At 35.5% G+C, this 21,147-nt stretch overlaps 1 protein-coding gene across 2 annotated transcripts in view; it reads right to left on the reverse strand.

Annotated features, from left to right (window-relative positions):
• LeuRS (Leucyl-tRNA synthetase) overlaps nucleotides 1–21,147 on the reverse strand; it is a 388,197-nt gene that overhangs the window by 218,876 nt on the left and 148,174 nt on the right. For both annotated transcript variants that reach the window (XM_090395982.1, XM_090395980.1), the window contains exon 13: nucleotides 5,630–5,707. In XM_090395982.1, coding sequence (XP_090252108.1) covers nucleotides 5,630–5,707 — 78 coding nt within the window. The remainder of the gene's footprint in view (nucleotides 1–5,629; nucleotides 5,708–21,147) is intronic.

Genomic DNA, 21,147 nt, shown 5'->3' on the forward strand with positions numbered 1-21,147 from the left:
TGTACTGGATTTATTTAGAAGTATAACATAATCTGCATAAAGTAAAGAGCTGAGATTAACATCTCCAATTTTCATATTATGTTTAATACCATTTTCCATCATAATGTGATCCATAGAATAACAGAGAGGGATAATATACATCCTTTTCTGACACCAGATTTAACATTAAACCATCTTCCTGTACTTCCTTCAATTCTAACTGCTGACATACAGCTAAAATAAAGACTAAGTGTTACTTATATAATACCCCATTGACACCATACAACTGTAGTGTTCTGAATAGCTTTTCTCTTGGCACCTTGTCATATGCCTTTTGCAAGTCTACAAAACTTAAATAGAAATCTTTGTTGTATTTAAGTGAAAATCTGATCATGAGAACCTTTATTTCACCTGAATCCAGCTTGTTCTTTACCAAGCTTCCCTTCCATAATCCTTCTCAACCGTTTCTCAAGTACTTGCATAAATCTTACCAGGAACACTCAGAAGGGAAATATCTCTGTAATTCTCACATTCAGTTTTATTTCCATTTTTATATCTAGATACAATGAAAGCTCTACTACAATCATCAGGAATTTATCCCTCTGGCCAGGCCTTTGGAACTATGCAGTGCAGCCACTGCAAGACTTTTATACTTGAGCATTTCTGGTCGAATATCATCTACTCCAGCTGCCTTTCCACATTTCAGGCTTTGATGGCTTTTTCTACTTCAAGTATGGATATGGATTCCTCATTGCATGCCTGCTGAATGTTTTTTACCTCTGTGCTGTCACTGATTGTTTCATTTAGCAATTTTTCAAAATAATTACTGTACATCAAGGATATCTTTTTTCTTCCATTTTCATGTCACCTTTATCATCTCTAATTCCTTTTACGGCACTCTTTCCTCCATTTCTGAGCTTTTTCAACAACCTCCAGAATATCTTGCTACTTCCTGATATTTATTTTCTATATTCTTACCAAAGTCTTCCCATGATTTTTGTTTAGCTAGTTTTAAACAGTGTTTTGCTTTCTTACATTTGTCTCTGTATTCTCTAAGAGCACAAGTTGACTTATTCGCCAGGAACTTTTGACATGCTTTCTTCGTTTTCTTCACTGCCTCTAACTTCCTGAACATTTTCCCAAGAAGAAGCATTATAAACAAGCTCAAAACAACTTTTTTATCGACTTGAAAATTGAATTACAAATTAAACAGTTAAGTCTAAGAGTCCCCATAACAAGATTTCTGGAGATGGATAGATGAAATCAATGGCAAAATAATATTAAGAATGAAGTTATGCATAACAAACTTGACATTATTAATAACAACAACAACATGTAAAGAAGAACTAAGTTAAGATGGTATGGTCACCTGAACACAATGGAGAACAAAAGATTAGTAGAACAAGCATTTCAAACAAATATGGCAGGAAACATACCCAGAGGATGAAGACAGGCAAATCAATTTCAGTTAGGAATGCTTTAGAGGTTCAAATGTAATAGATAATCAAATCAGAAACCTGACTTGGATTATCATAATAACTACATCCCCTTGAAGGGATATACCAAAAATGGTAATGTGACACACCTCTTAACAATGTTATTATCCACAATGACAAATGCATAGTGGCAATGGAGTTCAAAGAAAAGACAAGCACAACAATTACTGTATCTCCCTTTCCCATGAAGAAGGTAAGCAGTTACTGGTAATCAATAAGTTACCTTTTCTTAGGAGAGATCAAGATGCTTGGATTCAGATTAGCCATGTAGATAGCATCACAACCCACAGGATCTATATTCAAATTCTACAATAACATGTTTGTGATGTTTGTGGATAATGTTTGTGAAGTCTTTAAGTGGTAGATAATTTGTGTCACCCAGTGTGAGACTGTCACTGTACTTATTATAAACCAGAAGTAGCCTGAAAAGAAAAATAAAATAAAAGTACTACCATATTTGGTCTCTTCAAAGCGTCTGGATTATCTAATGCACAACCCTCTAATAGTGCTAAAACACATGACAGATTTTTTATGGGAATGATTCAAGGATTCATAAAAAAGTCATACAAGTTTTAGTGGTAAAATACAGATCGTATAATGCGGATGTTAGGTTCCACAAAAATGCCGCATTATATAAATCAAGTTATACGAGACATAGATCACATAGAAAAAGTAGGGTTAGGTTCCGAAATCGTTTTTTTTTTAAACTATATAAACAACAATGACATATCCAACAAAAAACAATATTTTTATTTAATTCAGGTAATTCATATAAGTTAAGAAAACATAAACTATGACAAATACGTAGCATAAAATTATAAAATTTACAAATTGTACATAATGCATAAATGTTTTAGACACAATAAAATAAAATGCATATTTTAATCGTCATCACTGTCTTCAGAAATAACATTTTGTAGATGTTCTTTAAGTGGCTGGAGGTCGTCACCACTTGAAATCTCTTGGACATCATTTGTATAATTCTTGTTGCATACTTCGGTTTAGTCATCAAGAAGTCAGTAATAAGATTTTGCTTTCCACTATGTTGCAATTTTTTATTAAATTCATAATATGGCGCTAAACAAATATCCAATTGTCTCATGAATTTCGTTATTTTTGGGTTATTTTCCCGAGCGCTCCATTGAGGGATTATTATCCGTAAAATAACTTCCTAACTTTCTTGACAAGTCCAATCCTTCTGCTAATTTCTTCAAACTGAATTCCTTAACGGATTCATCACAATCAGAATCTTCGGCAGAACTTTCCACGCCATTTGGTTCAACGCCATCTATTAATTGTACCAGTTCCTCCTCATTTAAATCTGTTTCTCCATCAATTAATTCACTAATTTCGTTTTCAACCATATCGCAAAAGCACTCTCCACCAAAAATGTGTCCAACATTTATTATACGACGTACTTTGGCATCCACTGGAAGTACGAAATTTTGTTCCAAAACGGCTTCAGGCCATATTTTTTTCCAGCAAGCATTCAGTGTAGAGGGTTGTAATTCCTTAATGGACAGAGAAATAATTTTTACACAATTCAATATTGAAAACTCTTTCTAAGCTTGAGGAAGTGTCATGTTTGGATTAGATTCCATTTTTTCCAAAATTAATTGAAATGTTTGCCGAATATAATATGACTTAAATGTTGATATTATTCCTTGGTCGAGTGGTTGAATAAGTGAAGTAGTATTACATGGCAAAAAAGTTATTTTAATATTCGGATGGTTTAAATTTGCTGGGTGGCCTGGTGCATTATCTAAAATTAGTAGAATTTTGAAGTCCATATTCTTTTTCTTTGTGTAACTTTCTACATTGGGTACAAAACACTTGAAAAACCAATTTTCAAACATGCTAGCTGTAACCCATGCCTTTTTGTTGGCCTGGGTTACAGCTAGTTCATCCTACCAATAAACAGGTAGGATGAACTTGTTGAGCCCTTTCATCGCACGAGGATTTGCAGATCGGTTAATAAACATTGGTTTTGTCATGTAATCACCTGATGCATTACAAAAGAGTAGAGTAATTCTATCTTTGGAAACTTTGAATCCAGGAGCTGATCTTTCATTTTTCGAAATATAGGTGCGTTTTGGCATTTTTTTCCCAATATAACCCAAATTAATCCGCATTGAACACCTGGTCTGCACTGTAACCACCTTCTGTAATGATTTTTAAAAGTTCTGCTGGGTATTTCTGGGCAGCTTCAACATCTGCTGATGCTGAATCTCCCTGGATTTTAGGATTATACAAAGAAAACCGCTTTTTAAAGTTTTCAAACCAACCCTTCCTGGCACAAAATCCATGCTGATAGATTTCTTGTGAAGAATCTTGATCAAGTTCTTTTAAATGCTTAAACTTTGGGGGCTTTTTGTTTAATAAGGTGTCCATCCAAAGGAATTATCTTTTGAGTGCAATCTTCTATCTAAATCATTAGAGATTTCTTCATTTTTTCTATTATCGCGAACACGAGCAACGTGCTTTGCACTTACCATTGACCCAGTAATAACACTTTCTCGGATTTTATGTTCATTTTGTTTGATTGTTCGAATTGTTGATTCATTTAAATTCAGAGTCCTTGCAACAACTCCTGGTTTTTCTCCAATTTTCAACTGATCCAAGATTTTAATTTTTTTTTCGAGAGAAATGAATTTCCTCTTCAAAGTTGGTTTTTACCCTTTCGTTGCAGTTTTAGTGGCCATTACAATAAAAATAAACTGCTCTGCTCGAGAATAACACACTTATGATTTTAAATGCACTTTCCTGGCAGAAAACGAAGACAATTTTCAACAATAAACACTTTATACAGTAAACCCTAGATGACGAACCTATGGCACTCGTGCCAGAGGTGGCACGTCTGAGAATTTTGCTGGCATGTCAACGATTTACAGATGATATCCTTTTATACGCTTATATATTATTCAAGTTTTTTTTTAGATTGTTACAATATGTACAAGCTGAATTTTGTTTTACACAGGACAGCAGCTATAATGACATTTTGGTGTGGTATTAACAAAAGATTGCGCGACCCAAAGACAAAAGCAACCGACAAGTGTTGAGTTGAAATGCTAATTCTCTTCAATCAAATTCCATAACATCTGAAACTGTCATAACAACATTCACTATTAGTTTTAACACATTCACAATAGGGTGTCATTTATCGTTCCGATGGAACTTCTCATTACTGACTGGCTCAACTCACACAAACGTTTCAACTCTTGGTTGAATTTTATGGCTTCTTGTTTGCGTTTGAGGTGGCAGGCGAACTCTCACATTCATTATATGGCATGTTTCAATTCTTGGTAGTCTTTTATTTTAAGTTAGCCTTTGTGATCTGTCATAATGACATCGAGAATTTCAAATGCAATAAAAAAACACTTATTTCATAATTGAAAAATTGGACAATAGTTCTTAGTTAGATAGTGTGTTTCAGTGCAACATATGGTTTTGCTTAAGTCTATACAGCATAGTTTCTGTGAGAGGGAACATGTGATTTATTAGTTAGCGCCGTTTTTATTCCATCTGTCTCTAATTGCACTATTTGATGAGAATGACACAGACTGCAAAAGCCCTCTGTTCAGTACCTTATTCAGTGATACAATAAAACTATATTCGATACTTATTTCTACTTGCACGATACGAGCAGACATAAATTTAACGAAGATAAAATTTGATTTTTAAGTCCCACAGTGAAAAATATGAAAAAATAAAATAAAAAAATAAAGGGTTACTAGAAATTGTAGACTGCGTTATATCGAAACCTCGTTGTGTAAGTACCGCGTTATACGAGGGTTACCTGTACTTTATTTAATGTTTAGTTTTCCCTCCTCCTCTTAATAGAGGAGGAGGAGGAGGGAAAACTACAGTAAAAAAGTGGCTTCAGGAAAAATAAAAGCACCATGTGGAGGGTCTCCAGCAAGGCTTCTGGATTATCTAATGGTGCTAAAATGCATGACAGGTTTCCAACCATTTGGGGAGGGGGGGGTGAATTCACATAAAAAATCATACAAGTCTTGCACATAGAAAAACCTAGTTATTATATATAAGAAAATTGCTCAAAATGGTGATAGGATAAAATACTATTAAAATACTTTACTTCATGTAGTTTTAGAATCAGAGTCACTCCCTCCCCTACAAATATGCACAAACCTTACTTTATTGATAAGATCTTTTTGGATTTGCTTCTTTGCATCTTGCACTTTCTTTCCTTTATAAGATCCCACTAAAAGAATCTATGAACAACATATATTCAAAAGATCTCATTAGTGATTTATATAACAATAACTAATACTAACTAAATATCCACATAAATATGTGAAAACATCTAAATATAAATTTGATATGAACAGATGAATGGAATAAATATTAACACACTTTTAAATATGTAAAGTGATATTTAATAGCCATCTTGAAGTGGGTTACAAGATTTCTGACACTTCAGGCTAGAGCTCGGTTGCCAGGTGAGAATTAGTTGATAGGATGCAAAAATATCAAAAGCAGACATGGGATATATTTGTACACTATTTATCACAATTACAGAATAATTATTGTATGATATGAATCCATTAATTTCATATTGGGTGGTTGATGGAGAGATATCAAAGATTAGTTTATTCAGGAGTGGAGTCCAAAAGACGGACTGTGACCCGTGGTGTGCCGCAGGGTTCTGTTCTTGGACCACTGCTGTTTAATCTGTTCATTAACGATATAGGGAAGGATCCAAGTGGAACAGTTCATTTGTTCGCTGATGATGCAAAGTTGAGTAGGGCGATAGTGAATGCAGAAGATGTCAAAGTCTTGCAGGATGACTTATATAGATTGGAGTTCTGGGCTAAGGAGAATGGATGTCAATTTAATGTGACAAAATGTAAGGTTATGCATTTTGGGGTGAAAAGATTAGCAGCAGTATACCACATTGGTGGAACTGTACTCTAAGAGATTGATGAGACAAGGGACTTGGGAGTGTTGGTGGATAGGGAGATGAAGTTTAGGGGGCACATTACAAAAGTAGCTAAAACAGCTCATCAACTCACTTGGTTGTTGAAAAATACCTTGACGAGCAGAGACAAACAAGTTATTGTACCTCTGTACCGAGCCCTGATAAGACCTCATCTCGACTACTGTGCCCAGATTTGGTCACCTCGGTTCCTTCTTGATGGGGAGGAGGTGGAAAGGATCCAGAGGCGAGTGACTAAGACGATAGCAGGTCTATGGAATGAACCATATGAGAACAGGTTGAGGATTTGTGGGTTGCAGAAACTAGTTGATAGGCGGAAAAGGGGAGATATGATTGAGACATTCAAATTGCTAAAAGGATTCTATAAGATTAATTCAGAGGATATGTTTGAGATCAGGACTGGTGGTGGGAGAACTAGGGGACACCTATGGAAGCTGGGCAAGAGTGTGGTTAGCAGGGGTGTTAGAGCTGGGTTCTTTACTATTAGAGTGGTAAATGAGTGGAATAAGCTGCCCGAGTCTGTTGTGGGTGCTATGACAGTGAGCGAGTTCAAGGCAAGGTATGATAGATACTGTGAGAATGTCAAATAGTTGTGTGGACATGGCGTTTAGGGCTTCCCTCGATGAGTCTAAGGACTCCCTGGAGTAGCCCGAAATAATAATAATAATAATAATATTATTGTTAATAAAGTTAGACAAGACAGCTCTTTGTCAATAGTTATATTTAATTTTTAAAAAACTTGTGAACAGTCTGGTATAAATGTGTATAAGTGTTAAAGAACACAATATATGAAGCAAGAAATAGCTAATTTAAGACAAGCCATAAGTAGCAAGTTTATTTGTCCAACTTTGGTGAGGAAGGATAAACTTAATCCACTGACCACCTTGCTACTTTCAACTGTTGCAATATATCCAATACATGATTTATGATACCAGTAAGAAAAGGAACAAAGATAATTTCAGCATGGATAAGTCTCAATTGTTTTTAAAACAATGCCCCTTCACCAATTTCAAGGGTGATAATAAATCATATTATCCTAGGTATGCTACTGAACAAAATTTAAGAGCATAACTGTCATGCACTTAAGTTTTTTCTGGCAGAAAATGAAGGGAGATTGCTAAGGTAGCAAAAACTATGCTAAATACACACACTTAGATGGGAAAACTCAAGACAAGTGCACTTACATACACCAACATAGAATAAATATCCTTTCTCTCTCTCTCTCTCTCTCTCCACACACAAACACACCTAACAGAGGTATAAGGTTTGAAAAATGACAAGCTACAGACAGTCACACCTATATTAGTCAATACAACTGTTTAACATGTTCGCTGCCAACTACGAGTATACTAGTAGTTCGTATATGAGCTTCACAAGCCAACCACGAGTATACTCGTATGTCGATTTACCGACCTCCTATGCCAAACAGGAATTAACCCTTAGTATAATTACCTTAATTTGGACCCTTGGATTCTGAATAAAGTGGAGAGCACGTCTGGGGGCTTGATAGAAGAGAAATAATTTCAACTAAAATATAGTATATTATGTATGTGCCTCAGAAGCCAACTACGAATATACTCGTATGTCGAATTACCAACCTCCTATGCCAAGCACAAGCTAATTAGTAGTATAACAAGTAATTTGTAAATCAATTTAAAACTGATAAAAATCAATAAAAATAATAAAATGAAATCAATAAAATAAAAACCAATTTATTCAAATTATGAATGATACACTTCAAAACAATTTTCGATGCACAATAGTGGTTTTCCTGGCAAAGAGGACAATAATAACGTGTTTCGCGTCGTTGTTTGTTTCGTGTACATACTCGGCATGGCTTTGTCGGCGAATATTTTTTCTGTAGGTGGTAAAATTTCCAAATAATGAAGATCCCGAATCCTGCTGATAATTTGTGTTGCTGTACCCTTATCCATTCCAACAAAAACTGAGATAAACTGATCTCTAAATTTTAACGCAGTAATTGCGTTTCCAGTAATTATATTATAAAATTTATGCGCATTTCGAATGTATATATCAAGAATGCGTATTGCCAATTTCTTTGGCCATCTAATTGTCTTTCGTAAGAGGGAATAGTAAGAAAGCATTTGATCAGAAAGATCGATGCCTGACATACCCAAATTATAGTCCCTAACGATATTTGGTTTTAATTGAATTTTACCATTCCGATTTTTTGCTTCGACCATTTAAAATTTGTGCATATTTGAAATGGAAAGAACTTCCCTCTTATCCTTCCATTTGCGATGATGAATTCATTAAATTCATCATTGCTCATATTAGTGTAAACTTCTAATTCTTTATCAGTAAGTTTTCTTTTACTGGTCATGGCGAAACTGAAGGTTTTTAGAGACTAGATGCAATAAACACATTCGTCAGCGCATGTAATATATGGGTGGGGGTGATACGAGATTACTCGTAGTTAGCGTATGAAACAAAATTCTGTCTGATAAGTCGGCTAAGAGATTACTCATAGTGACCTTGAAGATGCGAAAGCGCTTGGCATGCGGGAACAAACTATGCCCAAGGAGTGTGGCGATGAACGTGTTAAGGAAGAAACTATGCTAAATACAAATAACACATCATTTTTGCAATTATTCTATGCATTAAACAAATTCTATGCATTTGTTTAATGCATAGAATAATGATAGAAAATGAGAATTAGTCAAAAGTAGTAATGCCTTGCCAAAAAAAAAAAAAAAAAAAAAAAAAAAAAAAAAAAAAAAAACCTAAATGTACTGAACTCAACCAACTTGTAAAGAAAAATAAGATCAGAAAGGATAAGAAGACTGTTAACACGTCATTAATAAGGGATGTCTTAAAAAATAATTATGTGGTGGAAATGGTGGATTGTTTGGAATGGACCCAGTGATTTCTAATGTGAAAAGCATTTATTACCGCAAGGAGTGGTGCCTCCCACACAGTACATGCCACATTCCCTCAAACTAGTGATCCTCCAAACTCTACAATTAAAAAATGGATTTCTCCCTTCCTCCCTGGATAATTAGATTACTATATATGTCCAATTCGGGGTGCTAAAGGGTCAAAGCTGTATAACTCCATATAGCCTTTAAAGGAATGCGGAGAACAGACCAGGGCTTCTGATCTAATGTCCAATTATCACCTTCTCGTGGTGCACCCTATTGGGTATCTACCTGGACACTGAACGAATGAGGATGGGCTGGCAATTTGGGATTTAGCTGACCAAATTGTATTCTTATTGGCTTAAACCAAAATACAAAATGATAGTACATGATTATACAAAATTTCATGCCGGCTGAGGCGTCGGCATGTTAAACAAGCTCCCCACCCCCCGGGGTTGTTTTTGCCAGGAAACCAGGGTGAACAGCAAAAAGTCAGCTACTGGAACAAATCTGAAAACACAACCCAACTCAAAATCACCAGAGTTAAAGATCGGTACTATCAACATAAGAAGCCTGAATTGCAAAAAAATGGAGCTAGCTGAAGAATTACATAAGTACCACCAAATTGACATAATAGGGGGTGACTGAAACAAAAAAAGGCAAAAACTGGTGAGATCTTTCTGAGCAATAAATACAACATGTTATATTCAGGCAATGATATTCAAGAAAAAGAAGGAGTAGCCACAGTATTCAGCATTAAATATGAGGCTAATCTTCTTGATTGGCAGGCAGTCTCAAGTAAAGTGATGTGGGCAAATATGAGAATGGGGAACTGGACGATGAGACTTATTAGTGCCTATGGTCCCACAGAAAGGTCTACTAAGGTAGAAGTAGAGGAATTTTTTGAGGCTTTAGGGAAAGCAACTGATACAATGGAAAAGGAAAAGTTGATCCTTGTTGGGGATATAAATAGCAGAGTAGGAACTGATTGTCAGATATACAAAAATATTTTGAGAAAATCTGGAGAAAAGAGGAAAGCTAATAATAATGGCAAATACCTGTTGGATTTCTGCTCCAGACATGGACTGGTTATTAAACACCATGTTCCAACATAAAAATGTGCACAAATTCACATGGAGAGAAGAGGCGAGGAATAAGAAAAGCCTCACTGACGATGTTATTGTTGATAGTGATGTTTTCTCCCTGGTGCAGGACACCAGAGTGTACAGAGGATTTGAAATTGGAAGTGATCACAATTTAGTATTGAGCAGGGTAAAATTGAATTTCATACTGAAAAGAATAACATGTAAGAAAGTTTTAAAGTAAATAAAAGTTGAGCAGCAATCAGATGTGAACTGTAGACTGTATTTTAGTCTACACTATTATAGTGTAGACTAAAAAATCAACACAAAGATTATTGAAGAAAAATGAAAGAGTTTGAGAATAGGAACCAAACCTTGAAGATTCAGTGGCAAGCCTTGAAGAAAACCCTGACTGATTCAGCCAGAGAGGCATGTGGTGAAGTTGTCTGAAAGGATAGAAAAATCAGAACAATGGTGGACACAGGAAGTTAAAGAGGCAGTGAAGGAAAAGAAGAAAGCATTTCAAAAGTTCTTTGCAAATAAGCCAGCTTGTGCTCTAAGAAAATACAGAGACAAATGTAAAAAAGCTAAACACTGTGTAAAACTAGCTAAACAAAAGTCATGGGAGGACTTTGGCAAGAATATAGAAAATAAATATCAAGGAGGTGGCAAAATATTCTGGAGGGTGTTGAAGAAGCTTAGAAATGGAGGAAAGAGTGCTGTAAAAGGAGTTAGAGATGATAAAGGTGACATTAAAACAGGAGAAAAAGATATCCTTGAAGCATGGAGTAATTACTTCGAAAAATTGCTAAATACAACTACCACCGATAGCACAGTGGTAAAAAACACTCAACAGGCATACAGTCAGGAATACATATCCATACTTGAAATAGAAAAAGCCATCAAAGGCTTGAAATGTGGAAAGGCAGCAGGAGTAGATGATATTCGACCCGAAATGCTCAAATATGGAGGTATAAAAAGTCTTACAGCGGCTACACTGCATAGTTCAGAAGGCCTGGAAAGAGGAACGAATTCCTCATGATTGGAGTAGGGCTTTCATAGTACCCATATATAAAAAGGGAAATAAAACTAAATGCGAGAATTATAGAGGTATTTCCCTACTGAGTGTTCCTGGTAAGATTTATGCAAGTATACTTGAGAAACGGTTGAGAAGAATTGTGGAAGGAAAGCTTGGTGAAGAACAAGCTGGATTCAGGCCAAATAGAGGCTGTCAGGATCAGATCTCCATTTCACTTTATGACAAATAGTCGAGAAATCATGGGAATATAACAAAGATACGTATTTAAGTTTTGTCGATCTGGAAAAGGCATATGACAAGGTGTCAGGAGAAAAACTATTCAAGTTGCTACAGTTATATGGTGTCAATGAGGCATTATATCAAGTAATACTTAGTCTTCATATGAGTTGTAAGTCAGCAGTTAGAATTGAAGGAAGTACAGGAAGATGGTTTAATGTTAAATCTGGTGTGAGACAAGGATGTACATTATCCCCTCTGTTATTCATTATCTATATAGATCTTATTATGAAGGAAAGTGGTTATTAAACCTGAAATCAAAATTGGAGATGTTAATGTTCAGCTCTTTGCTTTATGCGGACAATGTTATACTTCTAAATAAATTCACTACAAGTCTGCAAGATTCCCCGACTAAATTGAATAACTGTTGTAATAGATATGGTATGAAGGTCAGTAATAAAAAGACAAAGACAATGAAAATAGGCAGAATCGTTGAAAATGTCAACTGCATTGTGAACGGAGAACCTGTGGAACAAGTAAAACATTTCAGCTACTTAGGCATGATTTTTAGTGAAGATGGTAAATTAAATATGGAAATAAACAAAATCAACAAATCTGTATGAAGTCAATTGAATAAATTCATATGGAATAAGAAAGAAATTAGTCGGAACACTAAATTAGCTGTATACTAGACAACGTTCAAACCAGTTTTAACTTATGGTCTGAGAGCTGGGTCAGAAGTAAAACACTTGACCAAAGACTAGAGACTGCAGATATGAGAGTCCTGAGAAAGATTAGAGGTGTGAACAGATGGCATCAATGGAAATATCATATTAAAAACCAGGATAAGGAGAGTGCTTAAGGGTCAAAGGTGTATAACTGAATGGAGACCTCCACATAGCCTTTAAAGGAATGCGGAGAACCGACCAGGGCTTCTGACCTAATGTCCAATCCTCACCTTCTCGCGGTGCACCCTGTCGGGTATCTACTTGGATACTGAACGGACGAGGATGGGCTGGCAATTTGGGATTTAGTCGACCAAATTGTATTCTTATTGGTTAAACCAAAATATAGAATGATGGTACAATATGACAAAATTTCATGCCGGCTGGGGCGTCGCCCGGTTAAACAAGGCCCCCGTTGTTTTCGCCAGGTAACCAGGGCGAACAGCGAAAAGTCAGCTACTGGAACAAATCTGAAAATAAACCCCAACTCAACATCACCAGAGTTAAAGATCGGTACTATCAACGTAAGAAGCCTGAATAGCAAAGAAATGGAGCTAGCTGAGGAATTAGATAAGTACCAGATCGACATAATAGGGGTGACTGAAACAAAAAAGACCAAAACTGGTGAGATCTTTCTGAGCAATAAATACAAAATGTTATATTCAGGCAATGACAATCAAGGAAAGGAAGGAGTAACCATAGTATTCAACACAAAATACGAGGCTAATTTTCTTGAATGGCAGTCAGTCTCAAGTAGAGTAATGTGGGCAAATATGAGAATAGGGAACTGGACACTGAGACTTATTTGTGCCTATGGTCCCACAGAAGGTTCTACTAAGGTAGAAGTGGAGGAATTTTTTGAGGCTTTAGAAAAAGCAACTGACACAATGAAAAATGAAAAGTTGGTCCTTGTTGGGGATCTAAATAGCAGAGTAGGAAATGATTGTCAGACATACAAAAATATTTTGGGAAAATTTGGAGAAAAGAGCAAAGCTAATAATAATAAGGCAAATATCTGTTGGATTTCTGCTTAGGACATGGACTGGTTATTACTAACACCATGTTCCAACATAAAAATGTGCACAAATTCACATGGAGAGAAGAGGCGAGGAATAAGAAAAGTCTCATTGACTATGTTATTGTTGATAGTGATGTTTTCTCCCTGGTGCAGGACACCAGAGTGTACAAAGGATTTGAAATTGGAAGTGATCACTATTTAGTCTTGAGCAGGATAAAATTGAATTTCATATTGAAAAGAATAACATGTAAGAAAGTTTTAAAGCGAATAAAAGTTGAGCAGCTCTCAGATGTGAGCTGTAGACTAAAATACACAAAGCTTATTGAAGAAAAAATGAAAGAGTTTGAGAACAGGAATCAAACCTTGGAGATTCAGTGGCAAACTCTGAAGAAAACATTGATTGATTCTGCCAGAGAGGCATGTGGTGAGGTTGTCTGTAAGGATAAAAAAATCAGAACTCCCTGGTGGACACAGGAAGTTAATCAGGCAGTGAAGGAAAAGAAGAAAGCATATCAAAAGTTCCTGTCAAATAAGTCAGCTTGTGCGCTTAGAGAATATAGAGACAAATGCAAGAATGCTAAACACTGTGTAAAACTAGCTAAACAAAAGTCATGGGAGGACTTTGGCAAGAATATAGAAAATAAATATCAAGAAGGTGGCAAAATATTCTGGAGGTTGTTGAAGAAGCTTAAGAATGGAGGAAAGAGTGCTATAAAAGGAATTAGAGATGTAAAGGTGACATGAAAACGGGAGAAAAAGATATCCTTGAAGTATGGAGTAATTACTTTGAAAAACTTCTAAATGAAACAAGCAGTGATGACAGCATAGTGGTAAAAAACACTGACCAGGCATGCAGGCAGGAATACATATCCATACTTGAAGTAGAAAAAGCCATCAAAGGCTTGAAATGTGGAAAGGCAGCTGGAGTAGATGATATTCGACCAGAAATGCTGAAGTATGGTGGGATAAGAGTCTTACAGTGGCTGCACTGCATAGTTCAGAAGGCCTGGACAGAGGGACAATTTCCGATGATTGAAGTAGAGCTCTCATAGTACCCATATATAAAAAGGGAAATAAAACTGCATGTGAGAATTACAGAGGTATTTCCCTACTGAGTGTTCCAGGCAAGATCTATGCAAGTATACTTGAGAAACGGTTGAGAAGAATTGTGGAAGAAAAGCTTGGTGAAGAACAAGCTGGATTCAGGCCAAATAGAGGCTGTCAGGATCAGATCTTCACTTTACGACAAATAGTCGAGAAAGCATGGGAATATAACAAAGATCTGTATTTAAGTTTTGTCGATCTGGAAAAGGCATATGACAAGGTGCCAAGAGAGAAGCTATTCAATACGCTGCAGTTATATGGTGTCAATGGGGCATTATATCAAGCAATACTTAGTCTTTATTTGAGTTGTAAGTCAGCAGTTAGAATTGAAGGAAGTACAGGAAGATGGTTTAATGTTAAATCTGGTGTGAGACAAGGATGTACATTATCCCCTCTGTTATTCATTATCTATATGGATCACATTATGAAGCAAAGTGGTATTAAACCTGATATCAATATTGGAGATGTTAATGTCAGCTCTTTGCTTTATGCGGATGATGTTATACTTCTAAATAAATCCGCTACAAGTCTGCAAGATTCTCTGACTAAATTGAATACCTGTTGTAATAGATATGGTATGAAGGTTAGCATTAAAAAGACAAAGACAATGAAAATAGGCAGAATCATTGAAAATGTCAACTGTGTTGTGAATGGAGAACCTGTGGAACAAGTAAAACATTTCAGTTACTTAGGCACGATTTTTACTGAAGATGGTAAATTAAATATAGAAATAGACAACAGAATCAGCAAAGCTGGTATGGTGGGAAGTCAATTGAATAAATTCATATTGAATAAGAGAGAAATTAGTTGGAACACTAAATTAGCTGTATACAAGACAGTGTTCAAACCAGTTTTAACTTATGGATCTGATGGCTGGGTCAGAAGTAAAACACTTGACCAAAGACCAGAGACCACAGATATGAGAGTCCTGAGAAAGATTATAGGCGTGAACAGATGGCATCAATGGCAGTATCATATTAAAAACAAGGATATTAGGTAAGAACTTGGCATTGTCAGCATCCACGAATGCGTTAGCAGAGCTAATCTCAGGTGGTATGGTCACTTAAACAGAATGGGCGAGGAAAGATTAGCAAAACAAGTGTTCTCTGCAAGGTTGGCAGCAAAACGACCCAGAGGAAGACCAAGATATAGCTGGATTGATACGGTACAAAGTCCTTTAGACGATAGAAATATAAGATCTGATAATGTTGGAGTGTTGACAAGTAACAGGCTGATTTGGAGGAAAATTGTAGATAGGAAATTAATAATGATGTAATTTTTTTCATGTAGTACTATCATATCCTGTACACCCCTTGAGGGTACATGGCAGGAATTTGATGATGATGATGATATTAGGAAAGAACTTGACATTGTCAGCATCCAGGAATTCATTAGCAGAGCTAATCTCAGGTGGTATGGTCAATTAAACAGAATGGACGAGGAAAGATTAGCAAAACAAGTGTTCTCCGCCAGGTTGGCAGCAAAACGAACCAGAGAAAGACCCAGACATAGGTGGATTGATACAATACAAAGTGCCTTAGATGATAGAAATATAAAATCTGATAATGTTGGAGTCTTGACAAGTTAACAGACTGATTTGGAGGAAAATTGTAGATAGGAAGTTAGTAATGATGTAAATTTCTCAAGTAGTATTATCATATCCTGTACACCCCTTGAGGGTACATGGCATCAATTTGATGATGATATGTCCAATTCTAATATCAGGTTTAATGTCACTTTATAAAATAATCCACATAAATGATGAAAAAGAGTGAAGGGCACATGGCATGTGCCCTTTTACTTATACATTATTTTACAACAGGAAATCCTCTCGACTCCTTTAATTCTAACTGTTGACTAAAATTTATGTATATTTTTTGTATAATTTTCATTTATCTTGTAAAATTGGAACATTCTAAATATGCCTTTTCCAGAAATACAAAACAGACAGAATGTTTGTTCTATATATATTCTATAGTTTCTTAACTATTTGTTTTGAATTACCACCCTGGCCTGGCTGAGTGGTTAACATATGTGCTCTCCAGCCAAAAGGCTGCAGATTCAAACCCATATGTGGGCATGGACATTTGTAATTGTCTGTGAAAATACTAGTGGTGGTGGTTGGCAGTAGATCAGCGTTTCTCAATCTTTCTTAGCCCAAGAACTAGTAAAATGCCTAAAACAATTCTGGACCACTAAGTTTTGTAAATTTTTTAAGAACCTATGTGGGGGATTACAAACATTTGGGAAAAACTGTGCCATTTATAACATATTTAATTAAACTGGAAGTAAACGATTAAAAGTGTATCGTCATTGAACATTGTTTTAATTTTTATTAAACAAATAATTAATATGATATAATTATGTTATTACTTCCTTTTAATGAGATGGTTGAGCTTCTCAGCCCTTGCAGAGTTGCTGGACATCTGGCTCAATATTGGTCAACTTCAGCCATAGATCGGCACGCGCACACACTAAGACAATTTCTGTATTTTGTTTTTATTTGAAGGAGTGAAGAAAATCCTTTCTCAGAAAGATAGGTTGTAGAAAACTGCATGAAAATTTTCAATGTTTCTTCAGATAATTCAGGAAATTCACATCTCACTGAAGGCAAGATCCAGAATTGAGCAAACCAAGATCACAGAATTGCATTTTAACACATTCATTGCCAAGCTGAAAATTGGAATCCCGTGCGGTGGCCATTATCACGCGATATCGCGTGATATGTAATTCAGTCAGGTGGGTTGAATATTTTACAAATAAAAAACATTTAAATATAATAATTATAACTTTAATTATCAGTCTTTTATAATCACATAGAATTTTTAAAAATAACGTACAAATAGAAAAAAATAATTATCAAAAATCAACATTTATAGGGAACTTACTAAAAAAAAAAAAAAAAAACAATACTCAAAATAAATAAAAACCAAACTTCAAGCACGCTAAATCAACGAATAACTAAACAAAATCGTCGCATCGTCCGAACACCGCCACTGTGCGCACTGGCTAACATAAACAATAGACAATGGCTGGCGACCATCCCCACTCCACGCAAGTCGATCCCTTCCCTAGTGGCCAATATAAATATTACGCACCGTTTTGTTGTGGCTGCTATACTATTCCGCTTAGAAACTCGATAGCGACGGCCACGTGATAACGCGTGATCGGCAATGAACGTGTTGAGGCCACTGTCACTTGAAAGCTCAATTAACTGTTCTTTTTTTCGATAACAAAAGGTCATTGTTGGCCTGGAATGGATCGCAAACCCACAGAAATTTCTTATAAAAGTTATTCGGAAAATATGTTTCAAAATTCTGTTTCAGAGTTTTGAAGTGGTCAGAAACCCTTTCCAGAAATTCAGAATCAACAAAATATCATTTTCCACTACTACAAAGGATTCCAATGTTGCAAAAGGTGCAAATTGTCTTTTACATAACTAATCCATAGCACCAGTTTTTTCTTGAATTCCTTTATTTTGTCTTTGGCATCAAGAACAGTTGAAGAATTTCCCTGAAGGGAGAGATTTAAATCCTTTAATTTTGATAAAATGTCTGAAAGATAGGATAGTATTGATAACAATGCTTCGTCAACGAGTGATGCAAAATCAGAATTACGTTCATTTATAAACAATAAAACTTCATGCCTTAATTGAAACAACCTTGTTAGTACTTTGCCCCTGGAAAGCCGGTGAATTTCAGAATGAAGCAAAAGTTGTATATCTTCACTGTCCATTTCATCGCTGAGTACTGAAAATAACCTATTATTTAACAGTCGAGCCTTAATAAAATTAACTAGCATTACAGCATTGTATAGCACAGTTTTAAATTCCTTTGAAGATTAATGCTTTATGTACCCAATTCATATCCGGAGCTACTTCCTTAACCTTAGAAACAATCCCATTATGCCTGCCTGTAAGGGTGCAAGCTCCATCCGAATAGAAGCTCATACATTTTTCTCGCTGGATCTCTTTGTGTAATTATTGAGAGTGTGAAATATTTCTTCTCCAGTTGTTTGGGATGACAAAGTTCTACAAAACAGAATATCGTCATGAATATTGTTATCATGTGCATATCTTATGTAGCATATTAACTGTGCATCATTTGTAACATCAGTAGTCTTGTCTATTTGTAACGCCTAATAAGGACTCTTCTTAATCTTTCGATTAACTGAGATTCTATGTCACCTGCCATATCATTAATTTGGACCCTTTTCATGTTAATGGAATTTAATGTTTTCAGTTAATGGAATTTATTCCAACATGCATCAAACTTGGGCTGGAGTCCCACAAGGTTCTATTTTAAGCCCACTCCCATTTCTCATCTATATGAACAATAACCATCCTCACATAATAAATGATACAAAAATAGCATGCCATGCAGATGATATAGAAATCTGGCACACAAGCAGTAATCCTCAACTATCTGAAAAAGTCCTAAATAATTCAATAAAAGGCTTAAATTGGCAAAGGAATTTAAACTACAGATAAACCCAGAAAAAAAAAACTCAGCATCTTCTCCACTAATGGAAAAAATAGACACAATTATAACTGCCAAATCAAAATATAATACCAAAATAGAAAAAACAGTCTCTAAAATAGTTAGGCCTAACCCTAGATACTGAACTGGGATTTACAACTCATATTACAAATACATCCAATAAAGCTCTTAAAAAGCTTAATATCATCAAAAGACTTTGGGGAACAAAGTGGGGTGCAAAAGCAAAGACACTCAAAACTACATATACGGCACTCATACACCCCACTATGGAATATGCCTCATCAATCTGGGCTCCAGCTTCTACTAGCTCAAAAGAAAAACTTGACAAAGTACAATGAAGAGCAGCAAAAAATTATCATAGGTGCAGTGTCATCCAAAAATAATTTAAAAGCTCAACAAGAGTGTGGGCTTCATATACTAGAAGACAGAAGAAAACTCTCCACAGTTAAATTCACTAACAGAATCAGGAACCACCAACAGGATCACATCTCACTCAGGACTTTCGATGCCTGGATAAGAAAATCTAGACTAGAGAGATCATTTATGTTACAATATGATCATGAAATTAGAAAACAGATTGACTTACAGCACCTATCCATTGATATAAGCAAAGATCCATTCTTTTCCACTATTCTACCAAAAACACAATGATAAACTTAAACGAACCTTGTTCAAAAAAGGATTCACAGCAAGAAAATAAAAGGACCTGACACTATACATCACTTGAACAATCCAAACCATGTCACTGCTTACAGTAATGGATCATCTGATGAAGCACTCAACCAAGGAAGTTCAGGGTTTTTCTAACTCTACCTGGAGGCAAGGAAATGCAAATCAAAACCATAGCTGGCAAAACTGCTTCAAACTTCACTTATGAATTAACAGTCATACAAACAGCTCTCAAATCTTCTCTCTCAAATCCAGCAATAAACATTACAGAAGGAATAACTATCTACAGTGAATCAAAATCTGCACTTGAAGCATTAAAAAATGGAAAAACAAATCTCACAAAGCAAATTCATGAACTACTAACTACCTTAAATTTGAAAAATAAGAACTGCAGGCTGCAATGGATACCAGCTCATGTAAATATTGAAGGCAATGAAAGAGCAGACAGACTAACCAAAGAAGCAAGATACTTACCTCAAAAATTACACCCACTATTATTAACTGATGCTAATGCTGTCACCAAAATAAGATTGGTAAAACAAACTATCAAGAAGAAGAGTGAAATTAATAAAAATAGAGAAATAACCACAATCATCACCAGACTAAGGATGGAACATTTTAAACGCATGAAAATTCAGCAAGACAGTAGTAGGAGCTATGAAACATGCAAAAACTGTCCAGGAGTTTGAACTAACACCTGTCCATATGTATTCTTGCCCAGCAATTGCTGCTGCTCTACAGAAAATTGACAATAACCCTAGAGAAAAGCTCTACTCCATCAAAGTTCAACAGATTGCCAAAGCAGTTCTACAGATCCACGGTCATATATAGAAGCTCTTCAATGGACTCGATGACAACAACAACATATCATTAATTCTGCAACCAACAATGTCATTTCAAAGAGGAATCAAATCAACATCTTTCAGTAACTCATTGCCAAACATAGTTTTTACCACATCTTTTATAGCTGGAAGTAGTAAATTTTCCCTGATAGAATGAAATTTCTCTGTTTTCGCTATATGCAAACTTAAGAGATAGGATGCTTCCAGTGCCTTGCTATTAATCAAACCCATGGCCAAAACTATATCTTTCCCATGAATTTGACATTTAGTTTCTAAATGTCATCAGATTTTTGCAGGTTTTGTACACTCGTTCGACAACACTTCATAACACAAAACACATTGAGGTTGCTGTTCACTTTCATCTCCACACCAAGTAAACCCGAATTCCAAATATGAACTGTTATATTTCCTACTGTATTTTTTTCTTTGAACTGCTTGTTTCTTCTACTTTAATAGTATTAGATTTACTAGCCATTACAAACGTATATCACAATTAGGATTAACATCACCTGTTTCATTTGATTTTCTTTTCAAAGTCCTAATTCTAAGCCACTTTTCCATTATTAAAAAACGTTTCCGAAAAATATATAAATACTGGAGTTAACTCACGATACACTTTGTCCAAGTATCATTTAGCACATC

This window comes from Typopeltis vanoorti, chromosome 7 (genome assembly GCF_054136105.1).
Source record: "Typopeltis vanoorti isolate ZY-2024b chromosome 7, IOZ_Tvanoo_1.0, whole genome shotgun sequence".
Taxonomy (NCBI): domain Eukaryota; kingdom Metazoa; phylum Arthropoda; class Arachnida; order Uropygi; family Thelyphonidae; genus Typopeltis; species Typopeltis vanoorti.